The sequence below is a fragment of the Astatotilapia calliptera genome, chromosome 9 (assembly GCF_900246225.1).
Source record: "Astatotilapia calliptera chromosome 9, fAstCal1.2, whole genome shotgun sequence".
In the NCBI taxonomy this organism is placed as follows: domain Eukaryota; kingdom Metazoa; phylum Chordata; class Actinopteri; order Cichliformes; family Cichlidae; genus Astatotilapia; species Astatotilapia calliptera.
Window position 1 is genome coordinate 1,229,839 of NC_039310.1, and position 21,858 is coordinate 1,251,696.

Here is a 21,858-nt window from a genome sequence, read left to right on the forward strand (position 1 = left end):
CCTCCAGCTCGCACTGGAACGGTTCGCAGCCGAGTGTCAAGCAGCGGGAATGAGGATCAGCACCTCCAAATCTGAGGCCATGGTTCTCAGCCGGAAAAGGGTGGAGTGCCCACTCCGGGTCGGGGATGAGTTCCTGCCCCAAGTGGAGGAGTTCAAGTATCTCGGGGTCTTGTTCGCGAGTGATGGGAGAAGGGAGCCGGAGATCGACAGACGGATTGGGGCTGCAGCTGCAGTAATGCAGACGCTGCACCGGTCCGTCGTGGTGAAGAGGGAGCTGAGTGTAAAAGCGAAGCTCTCAATTTACCGGTCGATCTATGTCCCTACCCTCACCTATGGCCACGAGCTGTGGGTAGTGACCGAAAGAACGAGATCACGGATACAAGCGGCAGAAATGAGCTTCCTCCGAAGGGTGGCTGGCCTCTCCCTTAGAGATAGGGTGAGAAGTTCGGCCATCCGGGAGGGGCTCAGAGTAGAGCAGCTGCTGCTCCACATCGAAAGGAGCCAGCTGAGGTGGTTCGGGCATCTGACAAGGATGCCCCCTGGGCGCCTCCTGGGTGAGGTGTTCCAGGCATGTCCCACCGGGAGGAGGCCCCGGGGCAGACCCAGGACACGCTGGAGAGATTATATCTCTCGGCTGGCCTGGGAACGCCTTGGTATTCCCCCAGATAAGCTGGAGGAGGTGGCTGGGGAGAGGGAGGTCTGGGCCTCTTTGCTTAGGCTGCTGCCCCCGCGACCCGGCCCCGGATAAAGCGGATGAAGATGGATGGATGGATACTTTGACATTACTATTTTTTGGAACAGTGTATGCCGTCAATGAATGCTGTCGGTGTTTAATGATAGCAAACTGTGGTACGGAGATGGAGATGTAATTATCCTTATAATTACAAAATGTTTTATGTAAGATTTATGTTTTGTGATTTAAATCTGACATCACAAAAGTATTTTGGAATTTGACTAATGTATTTTGTAACTGCAGGACACATAATACTGATTTTGAACTATTTTGTCCAGGTTCCTTGCCACCGGGGACTCCTTCACGACCAAGCATTCAGTTACAGAGTCAGTGTGTCCACGGTGAGCCAGATCACCCCCCAGGCAGCGACGGCCATCTGGGACTGTCTAGTGGACGACTCCATGGCTGCGACTTCACCTGGAGACTGGCGGTCCATCACAGAGGGATTCCAGGAGCGCTGGAACTTCCCTCTGTGCTGTGCAGCTCTGGATGGGAAGCACGTCCAGACAAAGGCACCCCATATATCATATAGGAGACACACACATTGATATACACTAAATATTCATTTCATTTCTTTTTTGTGGTGCCCAAATTGATGCACCTGCTTGATTTTGTTTAAACAATTATTGCACACTTTCTGTAAATCCAGTAAACTTCTTTTCACTTCTCAAATATCACTGTGTGAGTCTCCTGTATGATATTTAACTGACATTTTTTATTGTAACAACCAACGATTTATACAGGAAAATGATGTCTATTAACAAGGTTGCCCAAACTTTTGCATCCCACTGTATTAGTATATTTTGTCATTAGTATAATATGAAATAAATTCTACATGTGTCAAGTCGTGTGCCAACATTTGCTGTGTAGTAGAACTGAGACATTAGTCATTATAAAAATTTATTTGAAATAATATTAAAATTCTCACACAGAAATACATTAAACATAAATATATAAAATATAAGTATTTACAGAGAGACAGGAATAAAAAGGACCAGCTGCTCTCCAGAGTAGGAACCAGGCTGAGGAGGAAATGCTCCATTGGAGACTGGTGTGGCCTCTTCAGGGACACCAGGATGGCCAGCTCCACCACCGATGGACCGTCCTGGGACCCGTTCCTCATCTGCCTCGGAGCCGTCCTCCCCTGTGGGCCTGTAAAACAGCACAAAACACAAAGAAATGAGAAGGCTGCTACTAGATTTTAATTTCAACATTGAAACAAAAAAAAAAAACAGGATATAATCAGATTGGTTGTAGATTTTTTAGTAAAGGTGATCACAAGGCAATCCCACAGAGTAAAAAGCTATCAGTGCTTTCTGTACATCTGATGCTACAATTACATACCTGTGGGTGCAGCAGCAGGAGCTCAGGGACTGGGGATGCTCTGCTGCAGAATCAGTTGGTTCTATCAATACAGTATTAAATGTTAACAGGTTGAATATAATAATCGTAGAGTAGACAGTGGTCCCTCATTTATTGCAGCAGGGGTTCTCAGAATAACTAGCCCCTGGCCACGCACTTTATACACTGTTTTCCCCACACACATGAACATTGGTCACAGTTCTCACAATTGATTCTCAAAGTGCAAACCTTTGTAGATAACAAATCATAAAAGTATTATTATGCTGCGTTTTGTCTTCGTCTGCCTGCCACTTTCGTGCGCCTTTCCGTGTCTATTTCCGAATGAGGCTCATAGTTATGGGTGTTTTTGTGCTGTTTTTTCTATTGGACGTGATGGTTATCAAAACCAAACATAAATTTGGCAAGCGCAGGAGACACGACACGGAGCAGATTTGTCAATCAGGCTGCAGAATGCAGTGCTGTATGGTGCAATAGAAAATCAGCGAAAAAGCGAAGCAGTGACAGATGAGCGGGACCACTGTGTGCTGTTTATTAATAAACAAAATATATTCCTATATGACAACATGCATAAAAGCAGAACGGTATTTGTACATCAGTGGGAAAATAGCGGTGGCTTGCTAGCTTTTGTGCGGCTTCCCCAGGTCAGCGAAAACTTTCAAAAGAGAAATGAATGAACTTACCAGGTTGCCCGATCTCTTCACATATCTTCCTCCAAGCTCGGTCCTTTATATTCCTGTCTCGGTACAGAAAGCAGCTGGTGTCGTACAGCTCGGGTGGTTTGCAACTGCGTTGATTAGCCTTCCCTCCATATTGAATGAAGTATGATGGGCTTTGGCTGGATCTGCCCCTTTGACCTAGGTCAGAGCCACGTCACCAGGCTCCTGATTGGTTGTCGTGGCGCGATTGGACGCTGGAGTTCAGATTTTTCCAACTCGAGCGGTAGACGCGAATGTTTTTTTTCGCGAGTCAAACGCACCAGACACTCTACACTGATTCGCGTTTTAGCGTTTTCGTGACGCAAATCTGCTTCCGAATTTTCGCGGGACCTGCAATTGCGTGTCATCGCGCTTTTCCATTGACTTTACATGTAAACCTGACGCTCTGGCCGCCTCTATCGCATTCAGTGTGAACACACCGTAAGAGCCGTTTTGTTCGCGATCAACACATCACTATAAGCGAGTAACATGGGATTTGGATCCTCCAAAACGGTCGGCACAGCCGAGTTAAAGGTCGTTGTTACATCCCCCAGGAGGATGTCTCTTCTCCCTACTAACTCTTTGTTTTGTCTAGGCTCCACCTCCTCTGTCCTGATTGGATGCTGCTCAGAGTCCGGCTAATTGTTAATCAGCAGAGCACTACTTAAGGCCTGTGGCGCTGTGCCTCTGTGCCCTCTGGCCATTTTGGTTGCCATACTGGTACAGGCTTGCATGCCTTTGTGATTTGTATGTGCGTTGTTGTTTTCATGTTCAGACTGCTTGTAGGGGAGAGCTGGCTTTTGTTTTGACATCCCGTTTTCTCCTGTTTATGTGTTGTTAGGTAGGTTATGGTTATAGGTTGTGTATTGTTTTCTTTGGAGTTAGGTAAGTTTCTTTTATTTTTACATCAGGGATGTTTTGTTTGTTGTGTTGGCCTTGGCTCTCCCTGAAGTTATACCTCAGTTTGAACCCAAATCTCATCACCAGCATTAAATAAACCTTTTTAAAGTTACCATCTTGGCTCCTCCTTCACTATCCACCTTTATGTTCGTCCCTTCAACCCCCTAGACTAGCCAGGGGACGTAACAGTCGTGCAGGGCTCTAGAGTGCGACCAATTTGATGCGTCGGGTCCGTTCTGTGTTTACGTCTTTTTGCGCTGATTCTGAGCTGCAGGTTTTGTCTCTCTCCAACCAAAATTCACAGAGCCAACAGCAAAGGAAGCAGCAAACTACGCTTCACATTTGATCAATGTCGTCATGAATTCCCTCTTAGTTTTGCTGTTTTGCTTCCACCACGATAAAAATCACACTTCCTGCACAGCTCTCTCTCTCTCTGTACTTCAAGAACAGTTTCCCGTCTCTGTTTTCTGCATTATTCATTCGCTTATTACCCACCAGTCTACCGTTGTTTACAGCGCTGTCGGCCGCTGTCTTTTTCTTTTCTTTTTTCACTTAAATGACCTCGGACAAAGTATTTTTTTCTGTTGTTCAATACTGAAGAAATGTAAACTTTTTAAAATTATGCAGAACATTGCAGAATATTTTTAAGGTTATCTGCTATGAAAAGTCAGGCCATAAAAATCTCCTTCATGTTTTTCTGTGTTTTATTCTCAGTTACTTTCACACAAAGGCCTCTGCTGTGATGTTCACAATTCTGATGAAGTCTCACATGTATCAGTACTGATAAATGATCAGAATTATAATAACTGAAGTGAAACACTCATAAGTGGGAGGACAAGAGGAGCCTCGCCTGGCAGAGCTGCGACGTGATGCCCATCATGCCCAAAACTGCCTGGATGAAAAGAAAGGCAGAAAAGAGGAGAAACAGAGCACCGTCCTGCATAATGCTGCATTAACAATGTACAAGACCGTAACACACCAGCGTGGAGTGACAGAGGGAAAGGGTGTGGCGGCGGCAGAAGGGGCACTTGAGGTCAAAAGCCAAATCGTCAAGATGCATGTATCACCTGCGGCCGGCACGGACGCTGGCACAAGAACTGCCCTAACTGAGACCAGACCCAAGGTGGACAACGCGATGACCAGCAGCAGACTGAGGGGAGTGGGGCAGGACTCCAGGAGACGCTTCAGGCTGTCTGTGTGTGTTTTTGCATCAGTTCCTTGATGCAAAAACACACACAGACACATGCTGACACAATGAAGAATGCTTTGCTAAAAAGTGCTCATGCTGATACACAGAACAACACACACACTGTTGCAAGAAGCCATTGAACATTTTGAAGGCATGTCATGCCACAGGGCAGGCTAGATTCTCATTCCCATCCTCAAAGACCCCACACACCCTCAACACACTGTTCACACTTCTGCCCTCAAAACGAAGGTTCAGACGTGTGAAATCCAGACACTGCCATCAGACACTGGAACAGCTGACCGATTTTAACAGTAATCATTTTTGCACATCAGGTCATCTCACATATCAAACCAGCATGTTAAGTTCATACCTCTTTGCACATAAATCTGTTTAACACTTCAATTTTATTTATTCATGCTATTTGTATTTTATCTTATTTGTACATAGTAACCAGTATCAGTGTGTGGACAGCAGAGAAAGAATTTAATTGTACAGAGAAATGTTTTTTCTTTGTGCACATGACAATAAACGCTTTGAATCTTTGAATCTTGAAATCTTGAACTCGACCGACAACAACGATCTCTCCTAAAGCGATGTGTATACTTAGTCGTGGAGGCCGCTACAAATGTCTGATTTATGCGCTCGAGTCAATGGACTGTTTCCACAGGACTGTGGAAGTGCTGGTATGGCTTCTGTCCTGTGGGGACAGGCAGGAACACTTTGTGTGTTTGAAACTTTTCCCACATCGCTGACATCAGTGTGGCTTCTCTCCAGTGTGGATAAGCAGGCGTCTCTCATCGTGGCTTTAACCCCTTGAACACATTGCTCACGTCGATCTGGCTTTTCCCATCCAGTGACAGATTGATCTTCATTACTTTACTAGAATAAGCTGTCTGCTTACCTGTCCTGGTACAACCACACAACAAGGTCCACTGTGAGCTGTTGTTTCGTTTAGCATTTCACACAAAGCCTACAATTCACACTAGCAACATACTTTTACTTTAATGGTCTGGATGTGTCTCATGTTTTAAACTTTCTGCATATTCTGTTGTTTTAATTTTGGCGTACCTGCTTGAGAGGAATGAAATACACACAAAACACATCAAATCAAATGTGAGTTTTAGTCCAATTTATTTGTTTAATTATCACATCACTAATTAACAAGTAATCACAATACATTTTTTTCCAAACCGAAAAATAAAATTCAAATTATGAAAAACAAACACACACACGCAAAAAACAAAACAAAAACAAGGAGGTTCTTCAAATGACAGAGTAAGTCTACCTAACACATCCCATAGTTTTTCAGCATGCTCTGCAGGTACAGTAGGTGTTCGTTAGCTAGTGTTACACTTGCATGTCAGATGTGAGTGTGGCAGCGTTCGATGAAGTACTACGAGGCTCCTTGGACAGATTTCAGAGGAGCTTTTATTAAATAAGCCAAAATGTTAGCTACGGTTCATTTTCTCAGCCTCAAATAAGAACGTTTTAGGGTCTCTGCCCTCTGAGTGCCGTAACAGAGCGGCTAATAGGCTTTGATATGCAGAATGTCCAAATGACAGGCCTGTATGTGGACCTCTGTGCCCACTGTTATGCAGTGGCATGTGATTCAGGTGCATTAGCTTCATTCCCATTTAGCTTTATTCTTTTATTATATGAACCTGCAGAGGTCACTGTATGCTTACAGAAACGTTTCTCACCTCTTAGGACTGGGCTTGCAAGCATAATTTCATAGTGTGCAGACATACATGTGCGTGCACTATACATTTTGTTAAAAAGGCTGCAGTTAATTAAATAATTAAGCATATATACGTCAATGTTTCTAAATCGAGCTGCTGCGACAACTCAAAATAAAATCATCTGCTATAATATTTGAAAGACTTGAAGAAGTGCTGCACTGGGAGTCTCAATTCTGGGCGAGATGCAGTCTGTAAAAGTGGCTGTGACAAATTTGATATTTTACACCCTCCAATCAGATGAGCACGCCCCCCACAGAGCTACAGGAGTGCATACGTTGTGTCTTTACTGCACTTATATCTCAAAAGACATTCTTTACTTCGGTGGCCCCTTTCAATAAAAACAGGTAGACCTTTTTATTTTTGCAGTTCTTAAAAACAGCCATAATAGTTATGATGCTTCCTTAAGGGTACTTGGAAAACTCCCCACCAACCAACCCTGCTTGGTATCTACTTTGCTTACTTCTTATATTTTAGGGGCCATGAAGAGGACTACAGAGCACATCTGTACACCCGTGTACTGGTAAGTAGAAACTCTGGGAGAAAAGCAAAGCTAGAAGAAGTTGGGACAGGCACAAGGAAGCTTTTTGCTAGAAGACAGCTGCTGCGGCGCAAACAAAGCAATTCAACTGCTTGATGACAGCTTTTATTAACGCGCCACCATCTGCATGTGAAATATTCCCAAAGACAATTCCAAAGACATTGGTTGACTTCCCGTCCCTGTACTTCTGTTAAAAATTACCGATGACTAAATCAATTAACAGCTGAAGAAGAAGAGAGAGGGCATGGGCATTCACACTACTGCAAAAGCTCACTCAGAATGAAGGATCAGTTATTCCTCATTATTTCCACTCCATAACAGTCAACCCTCGCTGATACACTCAAGCTTTAAGGTGCTAAAGAATGTCATCAGAGCTTTTCTACAAATCACTGATTTTAGTGTCAGCTTGCACTGAAAACCTCTGTGTTTCTGTAGTTGGATGCTATTGCTAGGAAGAGCCTAATGAAGCTGAATTTGCATTTTGCTTTTTGGGAATTTTGCTACATTTGACAAAAACAATGACTTTGCAAACACAGACTGGAAACAACTGTGTGAGTAGTTCAAACGTAAGTACTGTTCTTCAGAAAACTGTCGGGTATACCTCAAACATTTTGGCAGTTACACGATGAGTTTCACCTCGCGGCATCACAATGTTAGCTTAGATTATTGTGGCCAAAAGGATTAACAGCACTATTTCTTATTGTGATATCAACAGAAAATTACAAACAAACCTCTCATGCTAGTGAGGTAACATTTTCAAACATGGTAGCTACTGCTAGCTACCAGAAGCTTGTTAGCTTCTTTCAACGCATTGTTTTGGTTTTATAATTTGGAACTTTGCTGTTTTACTTCATTGTCATGAACCCTGTTTTCAGACATAACAGCAGACAGCTGTTTGCAGTTTTAAAAAAAGCACCAGATGGGAGGCAAGTACAGTTAGCAGCTGAGTGGTGAAAAAAGCTAGCCATTAACTGTAGCATGTAGCAGCTAAAGAGTTGGTTGAGTCGAAGATAAAAAGAAAATGCTGTTCTTTTATTAAGCTAAGACGTATTACATGGACTGAAAAGGGCATGCTATGTTTGCTAACACGTTCCCCATCCTAACTTTATGAGATAATGTTTTGATCTATCATATTTTCATTTGCCAGTCAGTTAGATGTATGGTATCAGTTTCAGATGATACCCAGCCCTTGTTATATTACTTTAATGACTGCTGACAGAATCAGTTTGACAAAGCCAAAAGAGCAAACAAACAAACAAAAGAAACCCTCTTTAAATCCTGACAGTGGCTGACCTGTGTGTGTGTTTGAGCCACGGAGTTGGTGCATACAAATCTGTGGTCAGCTGTGAAATTCAATCATGATTTTAAAAAGGGGAAACAAAGATTACAAACTGGTTCTTCCTCTCTGTTTCCTTTAAAACATAAATCAGCTAATCTCGACACTAATTGACCAAACCACAACACTTTCATAATGGACATCAGCCTTTAACCTAGAGTCATATTATCTGGCCATGCATTACAAAGGCAACATTTGATTACATTGCTACAATAGAAGAGGATAAAGCCACATCGTCCCTGCTGCTGTTCCAACAGGACACAGGAGTGTCAGCTGAAGCTTTAGCCAAATAACATGCTACCATGATCCTCACACACCTGAATGGGACAAGAAGCACTATCAGGAAAGGGTCACTTACAGGATTTCCTTTTAACAGCAGCACCAGATTTCTCCTGGCATTTCTTTTCACTCCCTCTGAGCAGTTTTAGGTCAGAGCCTGGGTCAGCCTCATTCGCTGTACTTCAAAATGACAGGAGGCACATACGATACACACAGCTCCTTCGACTTCAGACATATTTCATATTTCCTCATCCACATTTGGGCTGCAGACTGAACTTCAACTTCCTCTATTACGTTTCAGAAACGTTCAGGTTACAGGCTTCCTGCTATTTTGCCATTAATAAAAAAACAACCCTTTTCACGCTTCTAGCCACGCCTGCTTTTTCAACGTCCTCTCTCCCTCTGAATCTCTTTCGTCACTGTGTGTCTTGGTTTAGAAAAACCTGTGCGTGTTTCCAAGATTTTCTGATCAGACAAAAAAAAAAACGACCGCCCGTTGTATTGCTTATGCAGGAAGACACTATAAATAAATACAACTTTGTTTTAAAAATCAATGAAGGAGGAGGAAAGGAAAAAAAGAAAGACGCAAGAAATAAGATGAGCAGAACACCGAAGCTCATTTTTACACGATTTGTGTCACTCAAACACATCATCACAAACACAGAGAATAAAGAGTTAAACAGCCTACATGTTGTCTAGCTTTATTTTGTTTGTCAGCGCGTTTATGGTAAGTGTTGCTGAAGAGAGAGGAGGAGACGGTGAGATGAGTTACTATGATGTCACTGAAGCAGAGAGTAAGTGGATGCAGGTAACAAACAGCCCCTAGAGTCACAAAGGAAAGAGAAGCCAGGGTTTCCATGCTGTTTAGTAGATGAGTGAAGTGACTTGCTGCTGACGCTGCTGTGGGTGCGGATGCTACTGGGGGAGGGTGATGGAGAGCACAGTCTGCCACAAGGCTGTGGGGTGAAGAGGATCCAAGCAAAAACCCAGAATGTGAGAAAACCTTACTGTGCCCTCGTTTCCCCTTCGCCTCTCACCAGGCACAGTCTACACAGTCACTCAGCCAAATCTAGCAGGGCGAGGGTGACGGCGCACAATCAGTGTGAGAGGAAAAGCATGATGGAACTACTCGATGGGTCAAAATGTAGCAATAGCAGGTTAGAGATATTGAGAGGGGTCACAACGGTCACGATCCCTTTAAGGAGCTGCTGCGGTCGACCCCCTGGACCTCCACCTGGAGCTGCAGCGAGGAGGGGGCGAAGGGGGAGCTGACGCAGCCGACCGAAGCCAGCGACTCGATGAGGGAGACACTACGAGTTGTCGGTTGCTGTTGTTGTTGGTGGTAGCTGGTATGTAGGGAATAAGAGGAGCCGTGTGGGTGGGGTCTGTTACTGTTGTTGTCCTGTGGGGCTAGCCAGGTGACGATGTCAGCGCCGTGGTCCGTGCGAGAGCGAGCATTCTCGCGGAAGTTGAGCTTGAAAGACTCAATCTAAAGCAGAAACGTTTGGGGGGAGGAGGGGAGGACAGGTAGGGAGAGGGGGAGAGAACAAGAACAAAGAAGGAAAACAGGAAAGACAAGGTGGGAGAGGGGGAGGCGGTGACGTTGAGGGGGGGAGTTGAAATGAGGAGGGCAGAGGGACAGCAGAATTAGATGCCTGTAAGATAAAAGATGGTGATGTGATCAGGAGCTTTGGACTGCAGACAGCACAACAATCAGACACTCGGCTCAGCAGGACAAGTACATCAAACCTTTCCTGCCTCCTCCTGGTTCACTATGTGGGGATCCCACCCAAACTAACACACCAACACATACTTACTTGTCTCTGGGATGTGTGAGTCCAGAGCCTGGGGCTCCTGGAGGCCCTCACTATGACAGGGAGCCCCGTCCTTCAACCCATTCTTCAGGGCAGCGGGGCCCCCAGCCTGCCCTGGCTCGGAGCCTGGGGCCGGGGCAGGGCTGCCACTCAGGGGGTCCCCACTCCCTTCTGTTGCCTCCTGTGCCCCCTCAGCCTAGAAACACATAGCAGGATGTGTCAATTGGTGGGGATGGAACAACCTGGCTCCAAATCTCCATCATCATGGCTGAGACGTAAAACTATAAGTTTTAATTATTATTATAACTTTTTTGTGAACAGCAACATGAAGTTCTTCAAACAGCAGTTTATGAGTAATTTATTTAGACATTTTTGGATGACAAGAATTTGATTAATGCAGCTAGAAGGATGTGGAGCCAGACTGAGGTGAGGTATGGAAGCTCTGAAAGGTTCAGCGAGAAAAACGACTTAACCTACATTGCTGTCTTACGACTTAAAAACAGGTGGAAATAACAGATTTTGCCAGGATATTCTGTAAAATAGTCCTCAGACTTGTACAGGTTAGCATCTTCAGTGAAGGATCAGCGCTGGTGATGAGAACTGGGTCTCCCCAGCAGGTGACTTATTTTCAGATGAAGCGTCCAAAAGGGAATTAATTCAGGAGTGGAACCAGAAGTGTGCTCGTCCTTTCCCCAAAGATTCACCAGGTTACGAACCTGAAATTGTCCCTGATGGTCAGACTGTCAGTGAGGACTCCACTGCAGTGTCCTGAGTTAATGTGTGCAAACAGCTTTAGGAATGATCTCGGCAAAATCCTTGTTCCACCTGTTCCCCAGTGCTGCACTCTGAGGTAAAACTACTGGATCAGTAATGGAAAGTGGATCCTTTCCCCTTTGGTTGGGAACTCAGAGCTTTCATAGTGGAAAAGAGATGGAAATACAAAAGACCCAAAAAACAACAACTTAAGAATACAATATTACAAATAACATCTGAGCATGCCCAATGAATGCAATGATAGAAATATAACTGAAAGTCAAACTCATCACCGAACAAAGCTGATGTAATGTGAAGGACACGTCTCTACAAAGTGCCAACATTAGCTTCTCCCAGTTAAACCCACTTTAAAACCCTTCTCCTCACACACAAGTTCTTTAATAATAAGGTTAAAGGTCAACCCAACAGAGCATTTCACTCTCACACTGCAGCCTTAGTCGTGGGTCCTACAGTTTTTGAAGTCGAGCTCTCAGCTTTCCTCTTCTGCTCCCAGTTTGGATCCATGAGCAGACTGTTGCTGACTGCTGATTTGGAGCTACATAATAAAACTGAATTGAATTGAACATTATTCTATCTTGGACGAATTTAATGTCACTGTAACAATTTCTCCAAAAGCAAAAATCAAAACCTGTCAGAATGAACCAAAGATGCCTGAACAGCTGGGAACACACTGAGAAATGAGCCAGGAAACAGTTTCCCTTCCACGGAACGACCACAGGCAAGACGCCTAAGAGACTGTGTGTGTGTGTGTGTGTGTGTGTGTGTGTGTGCATTGTAATGAAGGAGCAGTAATAGACACTAAACATGGGATTGTGCAACGGTTGCAAAGGTTCAGGTTCTGCATAAATCTGGATTCTGCAGAATGGAAAAAGGGGAAACTGTATCCTTTCATTGCTTCCAAAATAAAGATACATTTTACAAAGCTGTGCAAATCAGTGCTAAAAATAGGCTCTCTTATTTTGATGTTTGTTCTATTCGTAGCAATGATCACGAAGATCACGATGACCGGGCAAGCAAACTAGTGAATGAGGATGAAGATGTGACGATGTGGTGACCATGAAACAGACAGGCTGCCATAGGCTGAGGGGACAGGTGACATCATTATCATTTGATGAACTGGTGAATTTATATCCATTCTTTTATGTAACATGAACATTTTGAACGTTTTCAGTTTTTATTAAAAAACCAAAACCAAAAAATGGGCCCTTTATCTGTCACGGCTGCTTTCTGTGTCTCTGAATGTGCTGGGGGAGCATCCAGACGCTTTCACAACAGCAAGCTCAGGAGACAGGAAGCTGGCTGCAGGGAGGAGGGTTCGAGGCCGGTGTGTGAGGCCATCCCACCTTACATGTCATTACCAACACAGAGGCCGAACAAGACCAACGGAAAAAGCCAGAGTCTTCATTTTTTGCCCCGATACACAAGTAATCCCACGATGTAACACATTTTTAAATACTAACATGCAGACGCATGCAGACCGGAAGGAACTGAATTCACAACAGTGTCCTTCAGACAGAGGTCAGGGTTAGAGGGCGATGCTGCGAGACATCAGATGCAAAGCAGTTTTAGAAGGTTCTGATGTCACGTGTCAGTGATTTTCAGGACGGGATTTTTTCATAAATTATTATTTTATTCTGATTATTCTTCTGATGAAATGATCCTACGTCTGTGAGAATGAAGCCAAGACAATCCTGAAGAAGCAGGTTCGGTCTTTTTTAAACTTAAATTCAGTTGTGACTGTTTATTGAAATGTCCTTGCTTCACCCTGTGAGGAGAAGTTGATTTATGTCGACTCGAGCTCCCAGAACATAAACTCCACAACAGTTGTTGTCTACAAGCTACAAGCAAAGTTAGCCTTGAGACCAGGGCTGATGCTCCTGCCTCAAGTCTCACTTCTGGATTCATATCTGCCTGGATCTTGTGCCCTGCTGACAGTGGACAGCTCGCACAAAAAGCTGTGAAACTGCAGCTTTCATACATAAGGTTAAAAAAATCTATATTGTTCTTATTTTATTCATTTATCATAAGTGTCGTTAGTCTCATGAGGGATTTAGAAACACGGGTGCAGTCACTTCATTTTAATACCAAGAGCGTTTTTTTTTCACCGTTAAATATGGATGAAATCAGCAGAAAACTGTGTGTCAGGTTGCATGATTGAAATATTCTCTTTATTTTGGGCCTTGAGAGGGTAAATCGGAGGTTGTGATTTTAACCAAACCCAGTTCATCGGTAAGTTAAATGGCACTTTTCACAGATACAAATCACAAAGTGCTTCACAATACAACCAGAAATATAAATAATAATATAAAACATTAATTAAAAGCTTGTTTGTATAGAAATGTCTTCAGCTGCTCTTTCAAAGAGTCGATGGAGTCTGTACAGCCTAAAGACAACAGAGCTCCACAGCTTTGGTGCCTGTACGTGGGACCAACAGTGACCTCTGACCTGACGACCTAAGTGCTCAGCAGGTCAGAGATAAACTGGGGAGCCTCACCGTGCAGAGCTCTAACAGATAAAACTACTATTTTAAAATGAAAGCTAAAATTTACTGACAACCAATGAAGAGAAGCCAAAACTGGAGTAATGTGTGAGCTGTTGGTGCCGCAGCGTTCTGTACTGAAGGTCTGCTTTGGGTTGTAACACTAGTGAATAGCAGGTGGGCGGGGCTTCTCTGCTTCCAGTCAGGGATGACCATGACGAGGTCATGTACCCTGTCGCTGACATCCAGAAGCACTTTTGTTACTTTGTTTAATATGAGCACTGTACAGTGGATGTCCGTACTGGGAGGATGAGAGTGTGTTAGTGCTGTAATGTAAGGATAAAGGCCATTATCGCCATTTGTGGACATAAATTTAAAAAAACGTTTCTTTGTTTTTTCTGTCGTGTTGTACCAAACCCTGACTCACCAGTTGTCCTTCATATTAACTGTAACTGTTGTTACAGCGCTACTTTCTTTATTCATGAAAGCGAGTCACCCCAGCTGCAGCTGGCGCTCATCGTTTTCACTCTTTAGTTTGTTGACTGATCAGAAACAGTTCAGTGGATTCAGAGGGACGTAAACACAGCGTGCATGGCTGTGGCTCGCGATCTCACCTTGATGTTTCCTCCTCCAGGTGAATGGCTCACATTGTCCATGGAGCCCACTTTGGACTGAGCCTTTTCCCTAAAGTTCACTTTGTGAGACTCGATCTTCACATCGCCGCCTCCTGCAACACACACATGTACGCAGATGCAAGCTCGTGCAGTCACAGACAGCCTGTAGTGCTGATGTATTGATTCATTGTTATTGTTTTATGACTGCAAACTCAGAGCACACAGGTTTAGCTCACCAGGCTTGTGCTTAAGGTTGTCCTTGGAGCCCAGCTTTGACGTCACCTTACTGACGTCCACCTTCTTGTTGAGAATCTGCACCTGTTGAATGTCACAAATGTTCCTTCTTTAATCCACAGATTCGTGTAAAAATGCTCGACTGTGGTTGAATAAAAGGACCAATCAGAAAAAAGAAACCCAACGTCCTGATTATACTTTGAGTTACCAGCATCAGGACAAACAGCACGCTGAACAAACCGCATCTTCTAGTTTCTTCGTCCGTGTTGTAGAAAAATGTTTTTTTGTGAAATATGTTTGTGCTGAACCCACGACAGAGACTAAAGGGAGGAGCTTGGCACAGCATCATTGCAGGAAACCAGAAACCCCAGATTTCTCTCAGTGATTTTGTCCTTACAGAACCAAGACAGCCAATCAGAGGGCAGAGGCTCCTGTTGGGTTGAGTAGGGTTTAGTAGGTTAGTGGGAGGGCGGGACAACACAAGACAACTTTAAGGAAGCGAGCGGGAGTGTGAAGCAGGTTCTGGGGAGGGGCTTGTACCTAAGCTTGGCCAGCATGCCAACAACTACAAAGCTCCATTTTCCAGCCAAGAGCAGCATTTACGTTACGAACATCGTCTTACAGTTCTCTTCTTTACACTGTGCCTCTCTTACAGCATTTCATCTGTGGCCTTCCCTTCATTCGAGCCATTTTAATGGGCTCTAAATATCAGACTAACTGGCCGGGACATGTGGGCTCTGGTTGTGGGCCAGACAGTACTTACATTCCCTCCACCAGGAACATGCTTCATATTGTCCTTGGAGCCCAAGCGAGATGTGACGTGGCTGAAGTCCAGCTTTTTGGAGACTATCTGAACCTATATGGACACAGCATAGCAGCAAGAGGGGAGCAGAGAAGAGCGAGGGAAAAGAGGGGAGGAGATGATAGAGGAGAAGTGAGGTAGAACAGAAGCAGAAACAAGAAGAGAAAGTGCAGGGAGGAAGAAGTCACCATCACAGGTAGGGTTAGAAAGGAAAGGATAGAAGGCGGAGCGAGGTTCTCTTTAACTAAACATAGCCGGTCGTTCAGCATCGCTGCTGTTTAAATAAGATGGAAACAGAGCACCAGGAGAAAAGGACAGCTGAAGGCCCCAAAGAGCACACCGAACCTGCTTTATGAAGCGCACACATGCAGCACAGCATACAGACGTGAACGTCTCGGACCCTCATTAAACTCTTTAAACGGAGACGCCGCCGCACACGTTGGTTAGCTGAACTAAACATACACCAAGAATTAAAACACACATATTATTTACAATACGTCAGGTTAGACTGCTAGACCCAACACACACATTCTGCATCCAAATGAGTTTAGTACGGTGGCCCTGAGAGGTCAAACACACCTTAACAAAACAACAGTAGACAGAAAAATGCAAAAGCTCATGAAACACAGCAGACGTCGAATAAAACACGTGAAAAATAGAAGAAATGCAGAAATAGCTAAAAACTAAATCACAAAGGAAAACAGAAGCGTTTCTGGGGACACGAGAAGTGACAAGCTAACAAGCTAACAGGCTAACAGGCTAAAGGTCAACATGTATCTACAGTATTATATGAAACACATCGATAAAACACACCTGCACCTCCCTCACAGCACCGATGAGTCCTCTGCTTCTATTCAGCATGTTTGAATGTTACTTGTAATGAGTGCAGTTCATTTAGTTTTGTGTCCCAGAAACACTCGTGTTTTGTTTCTGATTTAATTTTAAGCTTTTGCTGCAGTTTTTCCTACAATTGTTGTTTTTTATTCAACTTGTGTTTTTTGGTGTTTTTCTATTTGTTTTGTCACCCTGACCTACAATAAGACGGAGACAAAAGAAGAAGAGCAACAAGCTGAAAAGTTGAAAGGTCCATAGATGACGTCTGTAGCTGTCTGGGTCCAGAACATAGTTTGGTTGCACTGCAGTCTGTGAGCTCAGTAAGCACGTTCCTGATGAATTTATGCTGTAAACGTCTATTTTTAAAGTCCCACTAAACACAGCATGGTGTTCATGTGTAAATTATGATCAGTGGGTGGACCCACACTGGCCATGCCCATCTTTTATATACAGCCTAAGGTAATGATCACACGTACCAATCATGTGCAGGTGACTGTGTCCATGTGTGACTGATCTTTATCTGGACTTCAGTGACTCGGACGCCCGTTAACAGTTAACATTTAAATGAGTTAAGGTCAAAGAATAATTCGTGTGCTTCTGTCACTTTTGTAATGCAATGAACCTGAGAAAAATGCATTTAGACTCCCTGGATGGTGTATGGATCGTAACACGTTTGGAATCGAACGTTTTATCTTTGTCCACAAACTACAGATTTAGACTGGGAGAGCAGCGGCTTGCTTCAAACAGCTTCTCTACATTGTGTTAACTCACAAGCTGCTTCAAACCCCAGGCCAAGGTTAATTATCTTGGTTAATTAATGAGCAGAGGGTTCAAATTTAATTACAAATTGACCATAAATAATCCGATAACTAATTTCCCCACAGACACGTCTGATGCCCGTGTTGGGAGAAACTGAGAGAACAGGAGGCGTGTGCAATTTCAAGAGCCTCCAGTATACTGGCTAGCCTGCTCTTGTGCTCTCACTGGGTCGAGTTAATAAAAAAACAACAGAAATGAGAAGCAGAGAAAGGCAACCGGAAAATATATCAACAGAAAAGAGGGTCATGGTGGGAGGATGGAGAGGGAACTCACTTTGCCCTGGCTGCTCTCTTTGGAGGTGAAACCCCTGCTCTGAGAGGAAGGAGGCACCTGGGGAGACAAGTCCACACAGGGTCAACAACAACACCTCGTTAAAAAACACAGGAGGACGAGGTCAGAGTGCAGAGATTGTTTGGAAGCACAGCGGTGAAGGTAAGGAGTGAGGGGACAAAAGAAGGAGGGGAGCGAGGAAGAGTGGAGAGTGCATGCACAAGCAGAACCCGATCAACCCCATCGACTCCACAGTACTCAGTGCTCTGCTGTTTACACCATCGGACTGTGAAACCAGGGCAACAACAGAACCAATGAATGAAATGGCATTTTTAAAATGATCATTTAAGGTTAATTTTCTGTGTTACTGCAAATTAATCAGCTTTTGTCCATCAAGTAAATGTTGGACTTCCTGTAGCAACGACCGCCTGATCTCATATCTTAGCTGTTATTTTGTTGACATTCACAGAAAACTACACGAGACCAGTGTCGTAAACCTTTTCAACATCCATCCTCTTTCTAAAGAGCCTTGATGGAAGTTGTGTGTCTACAATGACAGTAGATGTACATGCAGAGGAAATCCCACGCAAAAAAGAGAAGAAGCAGAACTATGGGGACCATTTTACTTCAGTGAGTGAGCTGATAGGCTTTAGTGGGTTGGACAGGTAGGAACCCACAAGAGGTCAGCGTCAGACGTGAAATCAGAGTTGCACAGTCCACTTCCTGTTAGTCCATGTGCAGTCGGTGTCAGAGAGCACATGCCACACTCTTACAGCGGTGAAGACCTACCTTCCCTCCTCCGGGCTGGTGCTTCATGTTGTCCGTAGAGCCGATCTTGGAGCGGACGTTGCGGACATCGGGAGCTGTGGCGGGGCGAGCTGTGCTCCGGGAAGCGGTGGTCGCTGTGGTTGAAGAGGCGGCCCGCGGGGCGCGGGGCACCGGGGGCTTCTTCTCTGGCCCCGTCCCTGCGGCGGAGGATGGCGTTGCTGGTTTGGCTGCTGTGGTTCGTGTGCGGGAGGCAGTGGTGGTGGTGGTGGAGGCAGTGCTGCGGGTGGTGGTGGTCTTAGGCTTGCTTGAGTCAGCTAAAGGGAGAAAATAATTATACAGAGCTTTATAGATCTCTCTGCCAAACTGGAGTTATGATCGCAGCTTTTTCAAACCAGACTTAGAAAAAAAAAAAGAGGGTAAAACAGCAAAATAAAATATGGTGGGCATGCATATCCAAGGCAGGAGCCCCCGGACACACAAACCACTCCACCACGTTAGGTAGCGATTCACGGACGCTATACCAGTCTGAGGTGGTGAAGAGAGAGCTGAGAGTGAAAGCAAAGCTCCCACTTTACCTGTCGATCTACAGCCCTACCCTCACCTACGGTCACCAGCTGTGGGTAGTGACCGGAAGGATGAGATCGCGGGTACTCTCCCTTACAGATGGGTGAGAGGGTGAGAAGTTCAACCATCTGGGAGGGCTCAACTGGAAAGGAGCCAGTTGAGGTGGTTCGAGCATCTGACCCTGAATTTCTGAGCAGCAGTGTATAAATACTGCTACAAGCCGACTTCCTGTCTTTATTGTAAGCTAGGATAATCACCTCTGGCTTTATATTTAATGCACAGCTCTTAATGTAAAGCTCGGTTATTTCCAATGATGTTAAACTCTCTGTTAAGCATCTTAAAGACGCGTTTTCAGGAAGACTAAGAGTTCCGACATTATTGCGCCGCGTCTTCTCAAAGACGCATGAGGGCTAATAACGAACACACAACGCTGCCCGTTATCAACCTTAGCATAAAAACCTAAAATTAACATTACAGAAAAATATACAGCGGTGCAAAAACCCCGTCTGCATCCTTTTCTCTGGTACAGTCACCACACGTATCTTTTAAAGGGGAGATATTCAAACACCATTGATTTTCAGTGCTGTAATCCTCTCTGAGTAAAGACACTTTAGCTCCAGCATCCTAAGCCAGCCTGCACTGATGCAGTGCAACATTTGCACCAATTCAAATCTGTCAGTTCACACACTTTGGGCTGGACTGTATGCCAACTCTTCTTTCAGAGCGCTGAGGCATCCTGGACCACGTGTCCTGCTGTCAGTCCTCCCCGAGAGCCTGTCGGATATCTCCGGCTCCCGTTAAGACATATTTAACGGAGGAAATCCTCCCCCTCGCCTTCATGTTTCTAAAGAGTAATTTGACTTTCTGCATGAACCCTGGCAGCTTAGACGAGCTGAGGCTGCATCAGCAAAGAGCTGCAAACTCCTGTCAACAGCAAGAGGACAGTAATCCACAGGCTGCTGCGGTGAAGGTTTTTAACTCTCCAGAGCCTTTCAGCAGTAAAGCCTCCCTCTGCATAAGCCTGCCCAGCATTGTCACGGTCGGACACAATGAGTGCGTTCTGGTGCCGCAGTCCTGCTGACAGCTCTCCTGGTGCCAAAACAAACTACTCTGTCAACAGCAGGAGAAAAGCCACAAACGCACAGAAGAGGCAGACTGAGGCGAAGTGAGGAGAGGATTACAGAGAAGAAGAAACAGGAGAGAAACATATGCAAAGAGACGGCACAGATGGAAGGAGCACTGCGGAGTACCACGGGATCCTTTCCCTCATCACATCAACTGCAATACAACTGTCTGTATCTACACTGGACTGTGCAGCACTCTAACTAAAGTATTGTCCCATCTTGAGAACAGAACATGCACCACAGTGTCGACCCCCGAGCGGACGAGCTGTACACAGTGGCTTCAGTTCAACAGCTTGTTAATGCAGATAACTAACTGAAAGCACTTAGCCAAGCAGGTATGGTCAAGATGACCAGCTGAAGTTTAAACTGAGGATCTGAATGTGGAGAAAAATGATCGACTGTGACCTTGAACCTGGCTGTCGGTGCCAGATGGGTTGGCCTTTATAGAGACCGGTCTGAAAAATGCAGAAGACCACACCTCATGTCAGCAACGAACACAAAACAGGCTACAGTTCACACGAGCTCACAAACAGACTGTACAACAACCTGGTGTGATGAGCCTGAGAAGGGTCAGGATTAAACTACAGGTGTACACAGCATCAAAGGTCGGATCCATACGTATCAGCGGTTCACAGCTGAAGCACATTCTGCTCTTAGCATTAGCTTTCTGAGCTGGATGTGGAGCAGGAGATCTGTGTGATGCTGTCATCTAAAAAAGGACAAAGCCCTCTGAGGAGCGTTTCCAGCTGAACCTTGTTGAATCTGTGCCATAAAGAGTTAAAGCAGTGCTGTAACCCAAACAGAACCCGTACTCGCTGCACTCAGCTGATTAGTGGGCGTGTTTTACTCGTCTGTGCCACGTGTCAGAAGACTCGGTAGCTCTAAGGTGGCACAGGCAGACTCTCACTGCACCCATACTGTATATATAAGTGTGGCCACGGATAGTTCTGCTCAACCCCATCACACCTGAGTCCTCATGCTTTATTTTCTCCAACAGTTCTAACTGCATGCACTTCATTGTGACTCCGTCTTAGTCTATTTTTTACCTTCTTTTGTTTGTTGCACTAATGTAAGGTGACCTTGAGGGTCTTTAAATGTGCCTATAAATAAACTGTATTATTATTATTAAATGTATTATCTGCAAGTCTTAGAATGACCGAGCCACAAACATGTGCTTACACATGTACTAACAAAGGAAAATAAAGAGACTACACACAGGCGTCTGAGCCAGCCCGAGAGAATATAACTAATACTCTGAGCGAGGCCTAATGAAACTGCTCTGCTCGTACTAACGACAAAGTCAAAGTCTAATAAGGTCGGACACTGTAGTGGTTTCTACCTGTCGAAGTCCTCGGGGCGCTGGGTTTCTTCTCCTCTCCTGGTTTGCTGTCTGTCTTAGAGGCTAAAAAGAAAATGTTTAAACCTTTGTCAGTCGTGTAATTTATCAACACAATAAATAAACCGAGTGTAAAGAAAGCCACACACATACCCAGAGGCTTTCTGGCTGCAGCAGTGGTAGTGGTGCGAGCAGATCCTGCCGTGCGCACTGGTGCAGTGGTTTTACTGGCTGCTGTGGCAGCAGACGTGTTTCTGCTGGCTGAACCTGTTTGATTTGAGGCAGCAGTGCTGGACTTTGTCACTAGGGGGCGCTTCTCTGTTGTTGTCTGAAAAGAAAGAGAAAAATAAATCTGGGCGAGGTAATATGTCATCCAGGAAGAGAGAGAAGAAACGAATGAATATGGGCAAGCATCTGCGGAGGGATATCAAATCAACAAAACAGACAGCAGCAAATTAGGTCACAAAGCATCTTCAGTGTGCCTGGATGTTGTGATCAGTCCAGCAAATGTTCGCTGGCCTCACTGAGATATTCAGGTCAAAGATTTTGCCCCAATTGGCGGAAGATATGGACCCAAAGCCCTCAACGATGGTTACACATTTCACTCAGCAGCGTGTTTGCCTCTTGTAACCCTCAGAGCAGGCTAACCTTCACA

The 21,858-nt window shown here is 44.8% G+C and overlaps 1 protein-coding gene across 1 annotated transcript in view; it reads right to left on the bottom strand.

Annotated features, from left to right (window-relative positions):
- Positions 1 to 5,991: 5,991 nt before the first annotated feature.
- Positions 5,992 to 21,858, bottom strand: part of LOC113029844 (microtubule-associated protein 4) — a 28,133-nt gene continuing 12,266 nt past the window's right edge. The window contains exons 4-12 of the mRNA XM_026180875.1: positions 21,357 to 21,531; positions 21,207 to 21,269; positions 18,201 to 18,493; positions 17,415 to 17,471; positions 15,450 to 15,542; positions 14,689 to 14,770; positions 14,453 to 14,565; positions 10,589 to 10,781; positions 5,992 to 10,260 (exon numbers count right to left, since the gene is read on the bottom strand). Of these exons, the coding sequence (XP_026036660.1) occupies positions 10,256 to 10,260; positions 10,589 to 10,781; positions 14,453 to 14,565; positions 14,689 to 14,770; positions 15,450 to 15,542; positions 17,415 to 17,471; positions 18,201 to 18,493; positions 21,207 to 21,269; positions 21,357 to 21,531 (1,074 nt within the window). The 3' untranslated portion in view covers positions 5,992 to 10,255. The remainder of the gene's footprint in view (positions 10,261 to 10,588; positions 10,782 to 14,452; positions 14,566 to 14,688; positions 14,771 to 15,449; positions 15,543 to 17,414; positions 17,472 to 18,200; positions 18,494 to 21,206; positions 21,270 to 21,356; positions 21,532 to 21,858) is intronic.